Here is an 18,611-nt window from a genome sequence, read left to right as displayed (position 1 = left end):
TGCCGGATGACTTGTGGGCCAAGTTAACCACGGAGTGGGAGCCCCACGAGTCTAACCGGGGATCCGGCAGACCTCGTCGGCGATGGCGGGATAACTTGGACTCCTTCTTGACAGGCTGGCCGGATATAGCATTAAACAGAGACGAGTGGAAAAAGAGGGGGGAGGCCTTTGCCCAGCAGTGGGACACAGTGGGCTCTGAATAATAAAAAAAATAAAAACGAGTACAAGGAAAGAATAGTAGTAGTAGTAGTTGTGTCACAAGGGATCAAAATGTATACATATTTACGGCGAGTTACTCATTGAATCCTGAGCGTAGCGAGAGATTCTAAAATATAATCCTGAGCGTAGTGGGTTTGATGATATACAATTTGATAAAATTAATGAATTTTAAGGCCTATCAACAAAAAAAAATCGAAAATCTCAGGATTGATGCAGGTTTACTGATTTGAATAAAAGTGTTCAAAGACAACAAAGCTACAAAATAAAAAGGGAACACTACAAACAGTACTATAAATAATGTAAAACTAAGAACAAGAGCAGAAACACTAATATAATATTATAAACTGTTATAGATGTCATATAAAGAAAAAAGTGACGAAGCCCTCAAGTGGTGAAGGCCGGATTCGAACCGGCGTCTTTAGCAAAAACACAAATGAAAATATTTAATAAAATAATTTATTTTGTTCCCAAAGTTGTGGACGAATATAAGTAATATGTTTTATTATTTAATTTTAATGGGACTATGAGATTAGTTAGCATATCTAAAATTACAAAAATACTTACAAAATCGAGACAAACAAAAGATCTTTATGTCATTAAGCGCAAGGGTCTAGTCAATCACAGAAAAAAGAAAAGAGTTTTTTTTTTAATCTATGCACATATGAAAATATTTTAATCAAAAGCCAAAGGTTTTTTTAAACAGGTTATATACTGGTGTGGTCAAATGGAAATAGTTTTTTTAAGAAATGAACCCTGGCAAACTAGATCCCTTATTTCATGCCTAATAGTTTCTTTTCTGTAAAATAAGAGCTATGCGGATGGACAGACAGACCGACATGAAACTATAAGAGTTCCGATTTACAGAACCCTAAAAAAACGTTATCTTAAAATTAAAAGCTTGACCGGTTCTGCGGTGGCAGCATAGTTCCATTTTTATCGCCCGTCACTATGCCTGTCACTTTCGCACTTACTAAAACTATACTTGTTAGAACGTGACAGGCATGTTGACAGGTGATAAAAATGCGACCGTGCTACGGACGCTGAAGTCAAATGGGCTCAGGACGATCCGTCATCTTTTTAAATCGTCCACAATGCCATTTCGTCAGAATACAATTCCTAAATCGTCACCTTTCTAACTTGTCCACATTCTTATATGGTCAATTTCTTATCATGTCAATATTCCTGGTGGTCCACAGTGCTAACTCGTCACCATTCGGTCCATTTGTATGTCTCCTATCGTAGTTCTAAGGCGATATAGGAATGGTGACAAGTTACCGTGTTCGATACAGGTGTGGTGACGAGTTAGCACCGTGGAATATACACGGTGGCTTAAAAATAAGTTCATTCCCGTTGCCAGGGAGGTTTTGGGATTATACTGAGCAACTTTTACTATTGGACCAACCACGATATCGCGAAAAAAATATGGCTGTTTTATATATTCTGGCAGGTCCATTTTCTATGGGAGGCTAATATTTTTTTTCGCGATATCGTGTTTGGTCCCATAGTAAAAGTTGCTCAGTATAATCCCAACACTTCCCTGGCAACGGGAATGCACTTATTTTTTAGCCAGCCTGTATAAAAAGTCTTACTTGTTGTTGTTATTGTTGTGTGTGTTTGTGTTGTTGTTGTGTTTTTGTTGTTGTGTGTTGTTGTTGTTAAGAATGGCGAATTAAGGTGACCACATAAAAATGTCGACGAAACAGGACAGTGGACCGTATGGCTACGAGGACAACTTAAGAAGGTGACGAAATAGAACTGTGGACAGTCGCCCTGAACCGTTAAATGCATTAATTGCGACAATACGACTAGACTCAACTACATATTAAATCACATTTACAATCGGGTCTATCGCGAATTTATTTTGTTACTTTATTTACCGACGTTTCGACTAGCGTTGAAAAAACCGGAAAAATTACGGGAAAATTTCAAAACGGCTCGTTATTTTCAAGTTTCTTTCGAAAAAAACAATGCAAATTTCAGTTACACTACTTCCGAAAAAAAGAATAAAGCTGAAAAAAATCAAGTTTTTTCCAAAACTTCTGTATTTTTCAATATACTCAATTAGGAATTTAAACAGGTAGGTTAAGGTTGCATGTCTAATGTGTTTGTTTATGGCATTGACACTGTCATCACATCACTCATTGGCATTGTGTGTGACATATTTAATTTTTCTGAATCATGGAGACTATATAAAGGAGCCAAATCTCTATGTATGAAAAGTGTCCATCAAAAAACAGTAATTAGGCGGCGCCACTATAGACCGAAATACTACCAAAACCAACCTACGTAATTTGGTCAGGTTATTTGTTGCCTTATATGGTTCATGTACTCATGTCCCAGAGCCTAACTAGCGCCACTGGAGAGATTAGGAACTATTATTTAAAGCTGAAAGCGGTCACTTTTGCAACAATTCTGCCATAAGAGATTGGCATCCTTTCTATACCATCCATATTCTGAATAGAGCTGGAAAAAAACCGAAAAGATCGGAAAATTTTGTAAAAAATAACATTTGAAGTTTTCCGGAATTTTCATCCCTAGTTTCGACACAGGTTCAACTCTAGCTAACAAACAATCAGTCTTATAACTTACACCGTAAAGTTCACATTTCGTCGTCCGTGATATCGTCGTCCGAGATGTCCAGCGTGGCTATCCTGGTGGAGTTGGCGACGGGTTTCCTCCGGTCCGTCGAGAACGCGTACGACTCGTAGTCGAGGATCTCGTCGTCGCTCAGGTGGGAGTCGCCTTCCACGAACGATGCGAACCTGTTACAATATATTGCCCTGTATCTGTTTTCCCTAAAAATAAAATAAAATATACAGTCAGGCTAAGCTAACTATGCACCGTGTTTGATAGAACAGAAAACATTTATTGTTTATAGCATAGAGTAACTTATACTAGAGCGGTACTGTCATAGTAAATTTTGTAACCCCAGTAAATTCACTGCCATCTGTCGACACACTTTAAAACTAAAAATGAAGATTTATAAAAATACGATAGAATGTATTTAAATATAGATAAATGATTTTTTTTATTTGCATTAATTATTTTTATGATTTTGACCCATGTTCTTTCACTGATATGCGTTAAAATTGTTAAATAACAAACGAATCCGTCAACGCCATCTATACGACTGTAGGCCAAAACTAGTAGCGCCCTCTGAACGAGAATCAAATTTTCTTGATTTTCGAGGCACGTTTTTTCCTTAGACTGTATCCATCTATTACGGAGTTATATCTATCTTTGTTTATAGTATAATTCTTCTCAATAGTACATTGTGCAACATGGAGCGTAAGTCAAACATCGCAAACGAGTGCCGGAGCGATTTATAGACTCGAGTTCGCAATATTATTACGCCCCGAGTTACACACAATGTTTTTCATCACACTTGCGATACAAAAATTAAGTATAAAGACAAAAAACTGTTAATTATATTATAATACTAGAAACTTCATAACTTGGCCAGACCGGTCGTCGAAATGTCATATCGCGTTGTGTCGCGTAGGGCACAGCACAGCGGATGTCATTCCAGATCTGTGACGATTTCAGCCAAAAGGTACCACATTGTCGCTTGTCGATTTCAAATTGAAGCTATATGGAAATAGCGCCTTATTGACATTCGACAATAAGTACCCTTTCAGTTGAGAACGGCACATCTAGAGCAGACCCCAACTGGGGAAGTACCTCTACCTTACAGAAAGCCGCAGCCAAATAACACTAGACCCCACTCATAGTGTTGTGTTCCTGCCGGTGAGTAAGGTTGCCAGAGCTCAACGAGGGAGAGGAGTGTTAGGGTCGGCAACGCGCATGTAACACCTCTGGAGTTGTAGGCGTCCATAGGCTACGGTGATCGCTTACAACGGACCGCATGCTTGTTTGCCACCGACGTAGTACAAAAAAAACAAGACGCTTAGCATCGAGGAATGTCGTACACTGACCCACCTGTTCCTACCTCTATCGCACGCGCATAAATACATCGCTGTCTCGCTCGCAGTACCGTTGACCGCCGCGCCGGCGTCATGAGCGGGACGGTTATATAATCACGCGCATGCGAGAGAGACAGGGACAGGCGGGTGTGCTAAGCCTCCTTTCTTTAGTCCGAGAGTCTCTAGATTCAATTCCATACCTTTTAGAGTCGTTTAGTTTGAGCATGATCCTCCACTGCGCACAATCCGGACTCGAACAGTACTTCCTCAAACTCTCGAGAGCTTCTTTCGTCTCTCTCGCTCCCTCTTCGTAGTACTCTTCACTCGTGAGCAGTCGCGGCTTCGGCGGGAACTTGCGCCGCCTGAAAATGAACCGTAAGGTGAGGTAGCAGAGTCGAATATTGTTTATCGCATGGCGGTCATGACAAAGACTGCATTTTTAAACCGGCCATGTTGAATTTTTCGTAGCATTTTGCATTGGTACTTTCTGCTATAATAATACATGAAAAAGCATGCAAAAATAAGTCACCATTTTTAGAGATGTGCAAATAAGGTCTTGTTATGCCAGAAATTTTAGCGCGCTTTACTGTGTACAATCGGGGACATTGCTGGTGAACTACTTCAGTTTTTTTTTTTTTTAATTTGCCGCCTTGTTCTACTGACAAGATTTGCTTGACCAACTGTACAAAGTAGTCTTACCAATATCCATAAATAGAGTTGAGCACGGACTGCGGGAAGTATTTAATGGTGAGACAGACGGCCACCACGGCCGTGGACGCTTCTTGATACTCGCTACTGAAGAACATCATTAGCACGCCGATACCCTGATAATTACATTTAAAAAATTAGTAATAGTGTTATACTAAATTCTAAAAAAAATAGTATAATAAATAATAGGTTTAGAAGCGCTGGTGGCCTAGCGGTAAGAGCGTGCGTCTTTCAATACGGAGGTCGCGGGTTCAAACCCCGCTCGTACTCGTTTTTCGGAACTTATGTACGAAATATCATTATATTTACCAGTTGCTTTTAGGTGAAGGAAAACATCGTGAGGAAACCGGACTTAATCCCAATAAGGCCTAGTTTCCCCTCTGGGTAAAAACTAATAACTGCTGTCAACTCCGTTGCTGTCGCTGGTGTGCTCGCAAGTGGCTGATGTAGCCGATCTTGTTACTAAAATTTCGCGAACATTGCGGGCATGTGAGCACACCATCAACAAAGTTATAGGGTATTGCCGCGGGTGGTCTGGCTTTTATTCTATCGCGCTTGGCATCAAGCTCTAAGCGCCGCTCAGACTCAAAATCGGTTATCTTGGCATTCATATCTTGGTAAAAACTAGTGCCTACGTCAATTCTTGGGATTAGTTGTCAAAGCGGACCCCAGGGTCCCATGAGCCGTGGCAAAAACGCCGGGATAACGCGAGGAATAAGAGAGAGTATAATAATAGGGTTGGAAGTAGATGGATGTGTCCCGCCGAGTTTGTTGATGTGGGATTTAAATTTTCTCGAGGCAGAGGTGTAGGGTTAGAGTCAGCGTAGCTTTAATAAATAATAATAATAATAAAAATAATGAATGGGTTCTAGCAGGTGTATTACATAACAGCAAACTTCTCCAAAGGGCCTCTACGTGTTGGATCTGTATCCCCACGCACGCCTATCAAATGACCGGGATGTATATACCCGTGAGTTTATACGAGATACAAATAATAATAAATATATATTATAGCACATTCTTACACAGATTGACTAAGTCCCACGGTAAGCCTAAGGAGGCTTGTGTTATGGGTACTCAGGCAACGATACATATATATAATATATAAATACTTAAATACATAGAAAACACCCATGACTCAGGAACAAATATCTGTGCTCATCACACAAATAAATCCCTTACCGGGATTCGAACCCAGGACCATCGGCTTCACAGGCAGGGTCACTACCCACTAGGCCAAACCGGTCGTCAAAACCTTTATTTGACGTTCATATCTATCTATCTATTAAGCCCTTTTATTCTGAGTTAGAATATGTCTCGTAGCTCAGTGTGCCGCTTGGCAAAGGCCTCTAGCTCTTTCCATTGAGGTCTGTCGTGGGCCACTCTTCTCCAGTTCGGGCCTGCTGTAAGTTTGAGTTCTCCCTCCCATCTTGTACGAGATTTCCAGAGGAGAGGAGATTTGACGTTCATAAGCGCATTGCAATATGCCTACTTGAATAATAAACCATTTTTATTCTAGGACAGATGTCATCCATCTTCCTCGTGTTGTCCCGGCATTTTGCCACGACTCATGGGAGCCTGGGGTCCGCTTGGCAACTAATCTTAAGAATTGGCATAGTTACTAGTTTTTACGAAAGCGACTGCCATCTAACCTTCCAACCCAGAGGGTAAACTAGGCCTTATTAGGATTAAGTCCGGTTTCCTCACGATACTTTCCTTCACCGAAAAGCGACTGGTAAATATCAATTGATGTTTCGTACATAAGTTTCGAAAAACTCATTGGTACGTGCTGGGGTTTGAACCCGCGACCTCCGGATTGAAAGTCGCACGCCCTTTACCGCTAGGCCACCAGCGCTTATATTGCGTTCGTGTATGGGTTCATCCATTAATTACGTCTCACGAATTTCGAGGTTTTTTTACCCCTCCCCCTCCTTGTCACACTTGGTCACATTTGACAAACCCCTCCCCCCCTGGTGTGACGTCACAAAAGCCGGGCGTAGTGGAGAAAAGTCGGAGAGCTGACCCAGGGTTTCGAAGCAGTCGTAACCAGTATAAATGCTAAGACGTGAGAAAGAGAGAGAACAATATTGTTGCATTGTACCTGCAGTGTCCACATGACAAGGTTCTTGCTCCGTTGATTCCTCGGCGGTCCCACCCTATAGCACACCAGAAAGCTGATGAATCCCACGACCAGCGTATACCAGAACATATATGTCTGGTAAGACATTACGATGTTACGGATATTCTCCCATATTTGCTGGAAGATGTACACGCCGACAGTCCAACCGCCGATTAGCACACCATATGTTAAGGTTTTCTGCAAAGAAATACTATGGGTTAGGGTTCATTAAGAAATTTTGCCATGTAAGGCACTGGCAGGATCGCCATGTAAGTTGTGGCGTCAATGATACAACTTAAAATAACGCGTACATGCTATTATATACTACAGCTACGTACATGTGGGGGTGAGGCATAGTTAGTACTAGTACACACACTACAGCCATTATTTTGATGATATTTGGCGATTTTGACGCTACCCTCTCACGATCACGTTTACTTTTGTTACTGTAGCTATTAAGTTGTGTTACTACATTAGAGGTCGGAATTTAATTGTAAAAAAAAATGTATTTTAATTTGGTGTGACTGAACTCCGCTCACAATACTTTTCCAGTCCATAGATTAGTTTCATGCTTTAATTAATATTACGTGCAGCTGTGTACGAAAAAATTATACGGCATACTTATACCATAAATGACTGTATGTGACTGAGACATGCCGAGCCGCCAACAAGAAAGTAGTACATGTAAAAGAAGCCCAAGTTCCTTACATCAATTCTCATTTCTTTTTTACTAGGAACATTTGCAGCACGCGCCCGATATTTACATCTGAAGGACGATCTCTATGTTTACTAAAAGATTACTTACCCTAGGTAGAAGTCTGCTGATATAATACACCAGCACCATGAATGAAGCTGACACGCCCACAAGAACCCCGCACAAGTAGAAGAACAATGGGTTCCCGCTGAGCGCGCGTGATGAGAACACAGTGCATATGCCTAGGAACATTAGCAACACGCGCCAAATGTCCACCCCTGCAAACAATGGATATTTAGGCATTTATTTAGATATTGTTACAAGCGAATTTTTTAATTTACATATTCTGTAGGAACTTCAATTCTGTCACAACACTCACTCTAGAATCGACAAATGTTATTTTTTGGCACTTATTTAGTTAGGATTTTCAATGTGTATCAAAAACTCTAAAATGTTTGTAAGTGTAACCCAAATACATAGTGCATTTTTTATTCATAAGTTTAGTTTTAATTTGATTGATTATTTCACTGTAGATTCATTTAATTTTCATCACACTCGCGTATATGTGGAATTGCACGCAGGCTTAGCGGGAACTATAGAAAAAACGTTTTCCCTAGGGAGTTATGAAGTTTCTAGTATTATAATTAACAGTTTTTTGTCTTTGTACTTCATTTTTGTATCGCAAGTGTGATGAAAAACATTGTGTGTAACTCGGGGCGTAATAATATTGCAAACTCGAGTCTATGAATCAATTTAATCTCTCTCGATACTCTCGATTGCAATATTTAACTTACACCCCATGTTGCACAATGTACTATTCTCATATTTCTAATGTACATTGTTCAGTCAATAGGACAATCTTAAAGTCTTGTAAAACATGTTTAGATTTAACATCTACATCAAACACATTGTACTTACTAATAATCTGCAGCTCAATACTGTGCCTATGTTTAGTATTGATAGCCATACATGTAGTATTGAAGAGATCTATAGCCACCGTCCTGTAGGTCCTCTTATTGAATGGGCTGACCACGGACCAGCCGTAGCTGTCTTCCGTGTACTCTTTGTACACCTCGGCCGGGCTGCTGCCAAGGTATTGGCCGAATTCATCATTCTTTATCCTTATGTGGAACTGTAAGAAAACATGGATGTAAGATATTTTTTTTGCCAACAATAGGTAATGGAAATTGTTTAAATTACAAAATACTAATTTTCACTGCTAATTGACAAATACCATACCATAATAGACATCAAAATATATATTTGTTGTGCATAAATATATATGTTATATTTATATTTGCTGTTACTTATGGATATCCATGTTTAAACATGTACAAACATGTTTGTTGATGTTTGTAGATGTTTAAACATGGATATCCATAAAGATAGATAGATGATAGATAAAACGTTTATTTGGATGCTGCAAAAATACACAATTTTAGTGTAAAGTATAAGTAGGTACATTGCAGTCAGAACAAAACTTAAGTACTAAATTAAATTAACAAAAATTTTTTTACTTAAACACGAAAAATTAGTTTTTAGTGGTTAGCTGCACGCTGTGTGCATTGCAGCAACAACTTTTGCGGAGCACTGATATTCTGCCGGAACCCAGATCACGTTACAGTTAGGTAAATATGACGGTGATAAGTATACGGTACTGTATAAAGGGGCCTGTAGATGGGCCACATTTTCAGGCTGGTCATATAGCACGAAAGACCGATTTGTGGAGTAAACGACTACTGAGTGGCAACCATTGGGGAAAGAGCATCCTCGAAGTAGACCCCAGATGCGTTGGGATAAAAACATCAAAAAGGACTGCGGGAAAGAAGTGCCTCCAGGTTGCACGGAACCGTAACGAGTGAACGCAAAATGAAGGAGGCCTACACCCGACGGGTAGAAAAGGGCTAAAGAGAGGGGGAGAGAGAGAAGGCTAATTGTGTACCTTATTTTAACAAACATACCTTAGCTGTTTGCCACAGGGCCAAGATGTTTTTGGATGTGCCCCGGTAACAATAAATGTCTATATTTTGTTTTGTAGACGATATATCACGGTCTATAGTCTGCGAGCCGCCCAGCCAATGCACTGTAATAAAAGTACAGAATAAATCGCCGCTATACTTACTCAACCTCGTATCTGCAACACTCATTTGATGACAAAAACACCCGTATTCCGAATGAAAGAAAAGCGACATTTCCATCAAATGATTGTTGCAGATATGAGGTTGAGTAAGTATAGTGACGAAATAGGTCTACCAATGTTCAGTTACAAACAGCAACACTTAACTGTCCATTGGTAAACCTTATGCCTTTTGTAATAAGGTTTACCGATGGCTACCTTCTTGAGGCCGTTAATTCCAACACTTTTTTGAAATTACAAAATGTTATTCAATAACGTGGAATTTCTTGTATAAAAAACATAACCTCTAAATCTAACCTAGGTCTTTAAGTATTAGAAGCCGAGCATTAATATAAGTGAAGAATCGTACAATAATACCATACCATCATACGACACGGAGTGAGCTTGAGAAATCATCACTAACAATAACAAAATTTGCAAGTGTTGTGATCCCTCCATGTTAAAATAACTGTTAATACAAGCACATAACCGTCTTTCTATAACTATCAACGCGATGCACTATTACTTTTTCATTTAATTTTTGTCAAAACTTGCTGGATTAACTTGTTAGTTGTTTAGTTTTATTCTTGTTATGTTACGACGACGAGCTTGATCGGCGGTTTGCGTTTTGCGTTAATGCGTTTGACGTTCCACTGACAATGCAATGACAAGATTGACAAGGGAAAGGAAAGGTCCGTATTGTAGATTGTACTTATTTATATTCTTTGGTACTTATCGTCATGGTATAGTATCTCTGAAGAGGAGTAATGTAATGCTGATAATAATGCCATCTCTGGGTTATGCTGGACATATATTCCTCAGCCGTGGTGCCCTGCTGAGCTAAAAAGCGGTATCTCAATTGAAGATTGCATGCAAATAAGTACCTTAAATTTGAATCATAACGTTCCATTTCCAGTTCATTCGTTTTTGAGATACCGCCTTTAGCATAAGGAGGGCTGAGTGTGGCTAGATATCATTCTTGTGTGTAGATAGTAGAAAACAAAATATACCAAAACAAATATTTAAGCAGGTAACTTAATCGTATTTAATTAAATCTAGAAGAATATATTTTAATAAAAAATGTTTTGATAGTGTTACTAACCTTACGTTGCAAATGAACTAGGAAACAAAATAAAATTGAAACGTAAAAGTAGTTTTTTTAATATGTATTGCAAACACCGTACAATGACAGACTGACGTATTTAGACGAATAAAAAAACCAAATGACGTTTGGTTTGACGGGAAATTTTGAAATTATTTCTAAGTTGTTTTTTAATATAAATTCCGTTTAACATATTTTTGGTCAGATTTATGTTAAGATATTAACAAACAGCGTTTCTTTATATCACAACCAACCTTGTAAGTTGTGTTGAGTTGTGCTCTTACTCATTCAACCAAACCAACGCAGGCAAGATGAAAAGCAATGCCGGCCGGGCCGCGCCGAATCTGTGTACCTTCTTGTATGTACATCGGTATAAGGGCAAGGTAAGTAAATTTTCGAGTTTATAATATATATATACCTCCTGAACATTTATTTATTATTTCATCTTTATCAAAAGCTTTGATAGAGGCTTCGGGTAAAGCATATTTATGAAATGTTGGCGATGGAACATGGAACATTGTAACATTTCAAATAACAGCCGTTGAACTAGCACCATTCTTAGTGCCCGTAAGGCCCGTCATACACGTTGCTCTGATTATCATAATTAAGATACTATTTTCCGTGCCTAGGTCTTAATCTGATAAATCAACTACAACCTGCCAAAATTAGAAAGACATACATCTACTGATAAAATCCAACCACAATACGTTACCTTTGTCGACATTTTACATGAATAATATCCCGATTCACTGATTTCTTGTTACCTAACATTAAATGTGACAATAGCACACCCTTAAAATGCATGCTCAACACTTGTCCTGTTTCGCTGTAAAATAACCTTTTTATACTTTTGATAACATCTTAACTGTTAATATATTTTCAGGTATTAAAAAGCTTTCAGAATAAAGTTGCGACACGGCAGGTATCGTGCTTTTCTTCGATAAGTTTTTCGATGTTGTCAATGGCAATTTCAGTGAACCTAAAAAAGGAAAATCTACCTAATCTAATGCGCTGTAACACCCAGATCACCGCACCACAAATTGTGGATAAAAAGCTTGAATGTTCTCAAAACTATGAAATATGCGTCAAAAATGGATCTAAATTAAATCAAAAAAAGTTGGATCAAACTATTGAAGCTTTCCAAGTTATTTTGGGATCAAGAAGAAGAAATGAATTAGGTTGCCTCTAATTATTGTTTAAAACATAGTCAGGAAATAAATTGTTACATACTTGCTGTTAAGTTATTTTCACGGAAGTGCGCTTAAAGCGTCGCTGTATTTGCATGTGTCTTAGTTACTTGGAATGGAACGTATGTAAATAAGTAGGTACTTATAAATAATATATTGTACTTGATTCAACATAAGTTTTCATTTATTTATTCTGAAAAACTGATTTATGTAGTTTTCTAAGCAAATGGAAATTGGTACGACAAAGATTACTACATAAATCAGTTTCCAATATTAAAGTTGTTACATGTAGGTAAAGAACCCATAAGTACGTGTGTGTGTGTGTGTGTGTGTGTGTGTGTGTGTGTGTGTGTGTGTGTGTGTGTGTGTGTACATGTGTGCGTGTTTACTGCATATACAGTCTCATTAGTTGAGAGCAGGACCGCTAGGGGCAGCACTAGTAGAGACGTGAACGTGAAATGTCCGAGAGTTTCTTATCTATTACAGTAATAACATATACTAATCTATGCTTATCGTCATGAATCTATAAAATAGTATTAGTATGGATTAGGCATGACTGGTGGGGGACTCTGACAGAACGGGATAGTCTTATGTATCTTTCCGTAGGAGTAGCAGAGAAAGCGCTATTCTTGTTTGTCCTTGTCATAGTCTCAAGTTTTAGGATCCTGGGATCTTGGCTAGATCCCAGGATCCTAGAGTTAGATCACTGCGTGTGCTGTCAAAATCTCTACAGTCTTTTCTTGGTTTAATAATTTGTTGATGAATAATGTGTGTTACACCATCGCACCGCACCAAGGTCATTGTGTGATGCACCCATAAGTTAAAGCGAGAAAAAGATATCGCTTTCTCGCTCTTACTTATGGGTGCGTCGCACAAATACCTTGGTGCGGTGCGATGGTGTGTTACGCTTTAACACTATAGTTTGTCAAAGGACTGTCTCATTTCAAACATAGACAGAGAGAATCATACTTATATAATCACTACGTTCTAGCCAATCATCAAATAATTTGATTATTTCTATGGTACGCTTCAATACTTAATGCCCATGAATCTATGTTAATGCCTTTAAGATTTTTAAAACCATGGTTACCCACGAAACACCAACGTTGACGCTCGCACTAACAATTTGCCTTCAGCAAATTGCATACCGCTTCGCGTTACTTTGTAAACGGCGGATTCTTACAAAATGCCTGCGACATGTACATCAGCATGATAGAAGACTTTTTGCTTCGCCTTTCAAACTATGCCCCGCTTAAAACTGACATTTGTCTAATAGTGATTAATATGCTCTTTGGTCTAATTTTAAAGCTTACCAAACCAACATCTACATTAAAATTTCTGCACATCATGTCTAGAATGAGATGTTAGCGATCGAGCTAGCGGCTGTTTTGGCTGCTCTTTTCATCTGTTGCTCCGGCGCGTCGGTGAACTATTGTGAGGCTGCGATGTGTGGGATGTCGAATGCTCACACGTTTTGTCAGTATACCGTGAGTATTTCGCACGCTCATGATGGGATCATATCTGAAGTCAAATAAGCAATCAGCGAAAGATGCCATTCCTCTTCTGCAGGTTTCTTTGCGCCAGCTGCAGTGCAGTACACAAGTACCCATTTAATTAAGTTCTCGGGCTTCGGCAAGCTCGGCCGAATTTCACCAACATCAAACATCAAACATCAAACATTTATTCAGCAACCTTCCCATACAAACGGAGAACGTTTCGTTCTCATTTTAAAACTACGTCTTGGATTGTAATGAAATTAGTTTTTATGACTAGTATAATTATAAAACGAACGAAATACCAAACTCGGTTGCTCACTGCCACTGTCTGTCCTTCGGGGCCCCCTGAGAAAGGGGGCCCTGGGTACGGGGCCCCGTGTGCCCTTATGGTAAAAACGGTACTGATTACATGTAGGTAATGCACGGACAGTAAAAGTCCTAACCTATGAGCATCTTTTATATGTCATCAATAATCCTTTACAGGAGGGTCCAGGGCCCAAATGTACCGGTTATATAGATGACCGTCTCTCGGGCGAGGAGAAGACGCGTTTGATTGGTCGTATGAACCGTCGGCGTAATGAGGCAGCTCTTGGCAAATTACAACTGCCTGCAGCTAGCAATATGCTTAAACTGGTAGGTTTGGTACCTATGACTTATCAATCGCTGGGTATGACACGCTCAAACTAGATAATCCTACGTATAGCTCCCTCCACACTCGTGCGCGAATCGCGGCGCGTAGGCGCGAACGTTGTGGAGTCTAGTTCGCTAATCAGTGAAATCGACTCCACACTCGCGTTCGCGGCTTCGCGCCGCGTAGTCTGGAGCGGCCTTATGGAAGTAAACTTGTAATCATCTTGTAATATTGTGGAGGTAAAATAAAGTAAGTATGAATTGATGTCACTTTTGGAACGTGAAAGTCTTGGTGGAATGGAGGAATGGAGTCTTGCCATTACAGTCACTTTTTTTTAAGCAATTGCTTACGCTCACAAAACGGCCAGTGTAGACGTGCCTCGGCCGAGACGGCGCGTGCGAGGCACTCTAAAATGTCGATACAGCACGCGCGCCTCGGCCGAGGCACGTCTAGTGGCCATTTTGTGCGCGAGGAAATTGCCTCGCGCGTATGCTCGCTATGTGTGGACCCGGCTAGCCAGAAAAAGATCCACTGTTAATTTATAATCACTATGGGCCTCGACTTACAAATTTTCCCGGACATTTTTTTACAAACTGACCGATACTGATCTTTTTATTCTCTTTTGTAGCGTTGGGTCGAAGAGTTAGCTCGAGAAGCGCAGGTATGGGCAGATCAATGCGCCCCGCCTAACAATCCCGAGGGACATGACGCGTGCAGGGATCTGTGTAAGTTTGCTTCCTTGTGTAGCGAGTGCAAAAAGAAGGCAAATCTAAAGGGCCCTCCACACTCATGCGCGAGTCACGGCGCGAAGCCGCGAACGCGAGTGTGAAGTCTAGTTCGCTAATCAGCGAAAAGTGATTAGTGGGACAGTTTAGGCTGATTTTAGTGTCACGCGAACCGTCCGCGCGGATTGCTCCGGACCGGACTAATATGTATTAAGTGCAGGGAGCGTTTTAGAGTGGTCCGCGCGGACGGTCGTCAGGTTTCTCATGCAATTTGGCGGTGCAGAGCGATCCGCGCGGACGGTCCGCGTGACACTAAAATCAGCCTAAATTGTCCCACTAATCACTTTTTCTTTAGCTGTCCCAATACTCATGCCAGTTTTTATGAGTTTCTTCCTGACTATATTCAACGTCCTATTAACAAACCATATTCTTACTTTGGTTAACACTCCCTTTGTTTATGTCCTTGCTAAGTTTATGAAATATTCTAATATCAAGCTCTAGCCGCTTTCAAAAGTTTTTACCTGTTTGTTTATTCAAACTTTCCTCTAAGGTTCCCTTTACAAAAAACAAAGATATCCTGATACTGGCAGTTGTTGGCTTATTACTTTCTATATTGGTTTTTCTGGACACCCCTTTTTTCTATTTTTATTCCTACAGAAGTTTAGATTCTTCAACCGATCAAGCATCTTCACGGACTGGATCAAGTTCTGATACTGAAATTCTGCTCTCACAGCCTTGACGCTGGCTAAATTGTCCCAATGGAACTGAACTGAACTGATAATATACCTGTCTTAATAACATTAATATATGAGGGGATAGTTCACTAACTTCTTCTCTTCTTCGTCGTTCCCTCATGACTGAGGATCGTGACCAAGAACTATATCCCTCCATTTAACGCGATCAAGGGCTATGTGGGCTGCCCTCTGCATGGAACCACATGCTTGTCTAATGGAATCCGACCATCTTGCCGGGGCTCTTCCTCTAGCGCGCTTGCCTTCAACTTGCCCCAGTATGATGTCACGTTCGAGGCTGTGGTGCGGCGATCGCATTATGTGCCCAAGTTCACTAACACATGCTTATTAATGTGTAAATATGGCTCTAATCTTACTTTCCAGATTCAATAACAGTAGGACAGTGCGTGGCATCAGTGGTGGGCGAAGCGCCCGGCCTCCGGCCCGAGTCCATGGTTGACATGTGGTACTTGCAAGGCCGGCAGAATACCATCCCCACGTAAGTCAACTACTACAGCACACAATATTTGTGGATTCAGGGCCTGAGGAATCTGGAAGCAGTGGGCATTACGGGACGGTACGTGGTGAGTCCCAGCTACGAAATTTGGTTCTGCAAGTAGCGAATATTCAGGGCCTTTCTGATGTTAGTTACGAGTATATCACCCAGGAGGATAAAGTACGATTCCTTGTACGACCGCAAGACGGTTGATTGACGACCTTTTGCGGACCACTCAGTACTGTTTTTAAGCAACTTACTCACACAATGACGCATGCCGCGTGTACAGACGTGCCATTCACACATAGAAACGCAAGTGATTTTTGATGTATAGCGTATCCGCCCTGTGACTCCGGTCAGACTCCATCGCTTCTGCCATATACATTATAATGTATAGGCACATTGAAGATGCGCTCCGGCGCAGCTCGACTCTAGCCGGTCGGTGGGAATTATAATCGTACATAACACTGATTTCCCATTAGGTGGCACGTAAATATGTCTGCTTCTAGCTCTTAGTTTTTATTTTTATATGATATTTTTAATTCGTTCTTTTATTTTTATTTTTTTTAGTAATTAACATAGCTTTTAAGTTTAAACTAGTAACGTTATCGATTAATTATATGAAATAAACTATATTTATTTATACAAGTATGCATCTCGTTACAAATTTGTATTGTACACAGGATTTTCTAACCATCTCATGTTTGACTAGGGATGACAAGAACTATCCAATGGACTTTGCGCAAATGTTATGGGCGCACACGTACTTAGTTGGCTGCGCTCGAAGCCGATTTATGGTAAGTTTTACTAAAATTAGTGAGCGCAGAGTACTGAGGATATACCGAGATCTTCGACAGTGTTTTTGTATCCGGTCTTTATCACTTTTCGAAGATCGCAGTAGACCTGAACTTTTATAGTTAGCTGATCGTGCCCAACAGTCTTCCGACCTCAGCCCGACCTTCCATACCATTATCAGAAGTAGATCACATATACTAGCAATATAAATAAATATTTGATTTGTCAATATTTGAAATAGTAAACTTACACCAACGACAACCCGGGATAGAATATCCTGGCGCCGATGCACAAGGAGGCCCGACCCCAAATAAGCTGGGATAAGGGCAGGAAGAAGAAGAAGTCAATAATTTAAAAAGTATTTTAATATATTTCTTTTCGTGAGTGCAGATAGAGCAAAATGGCCGCCTCCGTACAGTAACTCGGCTGGTGTGCAACTTCGCACCGCGCGGACCGGAGGGCCCGTTGTGGGTCCCAGGAGCGCCTGCATCCGCCTGCCCGGCTAGTTCGGGGCCTGACCCGGTGTTTTCTGGACTTTGTACCTTTCGTGAGTTCTGGTTATACTTATACTAAATTGCTTCGCGATTTTGCAGGCCAGCTGTGAGGCGGACCCGAGAACCCCCCCATCAGCTTGGCTTGATCGTTGGTCTTTCGCGAGTCATTAGAAATATATATACCTATATAAAGTATCGAAGACGTGAAGGCCTCCTCAGGGCATCCGGCGCTGACTTCTCGTGGGGTAAATTTGGCACGTGATCTGTGGCTGTACCCGGCCTGCGCCCACTGCTTAATACTAAATACGGGGTATGCTCTTACTAATTTTGTTTGTACCATTCTGACCTGAGACAAATCTCTAAATCGATAATACTTAGGTACACACAAAATCATAATCATGACTTTACTAAGTATACAGTATTGAAGAAGGTCAAATGGAGGCGGAGATTCTGAGCAGCATAAAATTATAAAAAAATATATATTTTATAGATCACGACGCGACCTTTACGTATGATGCCAGTAATACAACAGTATTAAAGGAACAGTTAGTTTTGGATACAATCCTGGAAATAGAGAGAAATGAATCTTTGAACTATCATGGTAGCTTGGACCAAATATATTTGACAAAAATGGTGGCAGCAAGTATAAATAATCCAACTGAGCAGCAATATCAACTTGATTTCACAAAGAAAAATGATAGAGTTGAAGCCGAAGTTCCAGATTACAAGGAAGTCATTATAAATGTTACTGACGATAGTACGATAACTGATTACAGCCACGATAATGTAACAACAGAAATAGTAAACGAATCATCTACAGGACTAGTAACCAAAAACATATTTAGTACAGTTGGAAGACCGAAATCATATAACATAGAGGAGCTCAATGTGGTAAACAAGGATAATGAAAGTAAGTCACATGATGAATGAAATCATATGTATCTGTAAATTATTGAATATGATAATATTGATGAAAAATCCATTGTTGCAGATGGAACAGCAAATTCAGTGCCTGTCAAAGAAGATAATATTTACAATGATTATGATCATGACGACATTGTAGAGAGAAATGAACGGGATTATATTGCGACTGTGAGAGAAAGCAGTGTAACAGCTGCAACGCCTCCAGATGTAATCGGTCCGTATGTTTTTCTTATGACAATGTAATGTTGATA

The 18,611-nt window shown here is 40.2% G+C and overlaps 2 protein-coding genes across 2 annotated transcripts; one reads left to right on the top strand and one right to left on the bottom strand.

Moving 5' to 3' along the window:
- Window positions 1–2,318: 2,318 nt before the first annotated feature.
- Window positions 2,319–10,411, bottom strand: LOC134743714 (nuclear envelope integral membrane protein). The gene is made up of 8 exons (XM_063677318.1): window positions 10,163–10,411; window positions 9,625–9,746; window positions 8,582–8,795; window positions 7,775–7,941; window positions 6,952–7,167; window positions 4,842–4,966; window positions 4,343–4,504; window positions 2,319–2,981 (listed from the first exon to the last, which is right to left on the bottom strand). The coding sequence occupies exons 1-8, from the start codon at window positions 10,236–10,238 to the stop codon at window positions 2,819–2,821; spliced, it is 1,245 nt and encodes a 414-aa protein (XP_063533388.1). The 5' UTR covers window positions 10,239–10,411; the 3' UTR covers window positions 2,319–2,818.
- A 2,982-nt stretch (window positions 10,412–13,393) lies between these two features.
- Window positions 13,394–18,603, top strand: LOC134743362 (uncharacterized). Its single transcript, XM_063676754.1, has 8 exons — window positions 13,394–13,555; window positions 14,048–14,197; window positions 14,824–14,920; window positions 16,036–16,150; window positions 16,860–16,944; window positions 17,333–17,489; window positions 17,927–18,346; window positions 18,428–18,603. The coding sequence occupies exons 1-8, from the start codon at window positions 13,430–13,432 to the stop codon at window positions 18,601–18,603; spliced, it is 1,326 nt and encodes a 441-aa protein (XP_063532824.1). The 5' UTR covers window positions 13,394–13,429.
- Window positions 18,604–18,611: the final 8 nt, after the last annotated feature.

The sequence above is a fragment of the Cydia strobilella genome, chromosome 8 (genome assembly GCF_947568885.1).
Source record: "Cydia strobilella chromosome 8, ilCydStro3.1, whole genome shotgun sequence".
NCBI lineage: Eukaryota > Metazoa > Arthropoda > Insecta > Lepidoptera > Tortricidae > Cydia > Cydia strobilella.
The sequence above is the reverse complement of the archived record's forward strand: the minus strand, read 5'-3'. Positions and strand labels throughout refer to the sequence as shown.

Excerpts from the sequence above, each read along its gene's own strand:
- LOC134743714 (XM_063677318.1), bottom strand. The coding sequence starts at position 10,238 with ATGGAGGGATCACAACACTTGCAAATTTTGTTATTGTTAGTGATGATT. Across the intron at positions 7,168-7,774 it reads TCAGCAGACTTCTACCTAGG|AAAACCTTAACATATGGTGT; the intron begins GTAAGTAATCTT and ends ATTTCTTTGCAG. Across the intron at positions 2,982-4,342 it reads AAACTAAACGACTCTAAAAG|GTTCGCATCGTTCGTGGAAG; the intron begins GTATGGAATTGA and ends ATATTGTAACAG.
- LOC134743362 (XM_063676754.1), top strand. The coding sequence starts at position 13,430 with ATGTTAGCGATCGAGCTAGCGGCTGTTTTGGCTGCTCTTTTCATCTGT. Across the intron at positions 13,556-14,047 it reads ACACGTTTTGTCAGTATACC|GAGGGTCCAGGGCCCAAATG; the intron begins GTGAGTATTTCG and ends AATCCTTTACAG. Across the intron at positions 16,945-17,332 it reads GCGCTCGAAGCCGATTTATG|ATAGAGCAAAATGGCCGCCT; the intron begins GTAAGTTTTACT and ends TCGTGAGTGCAG.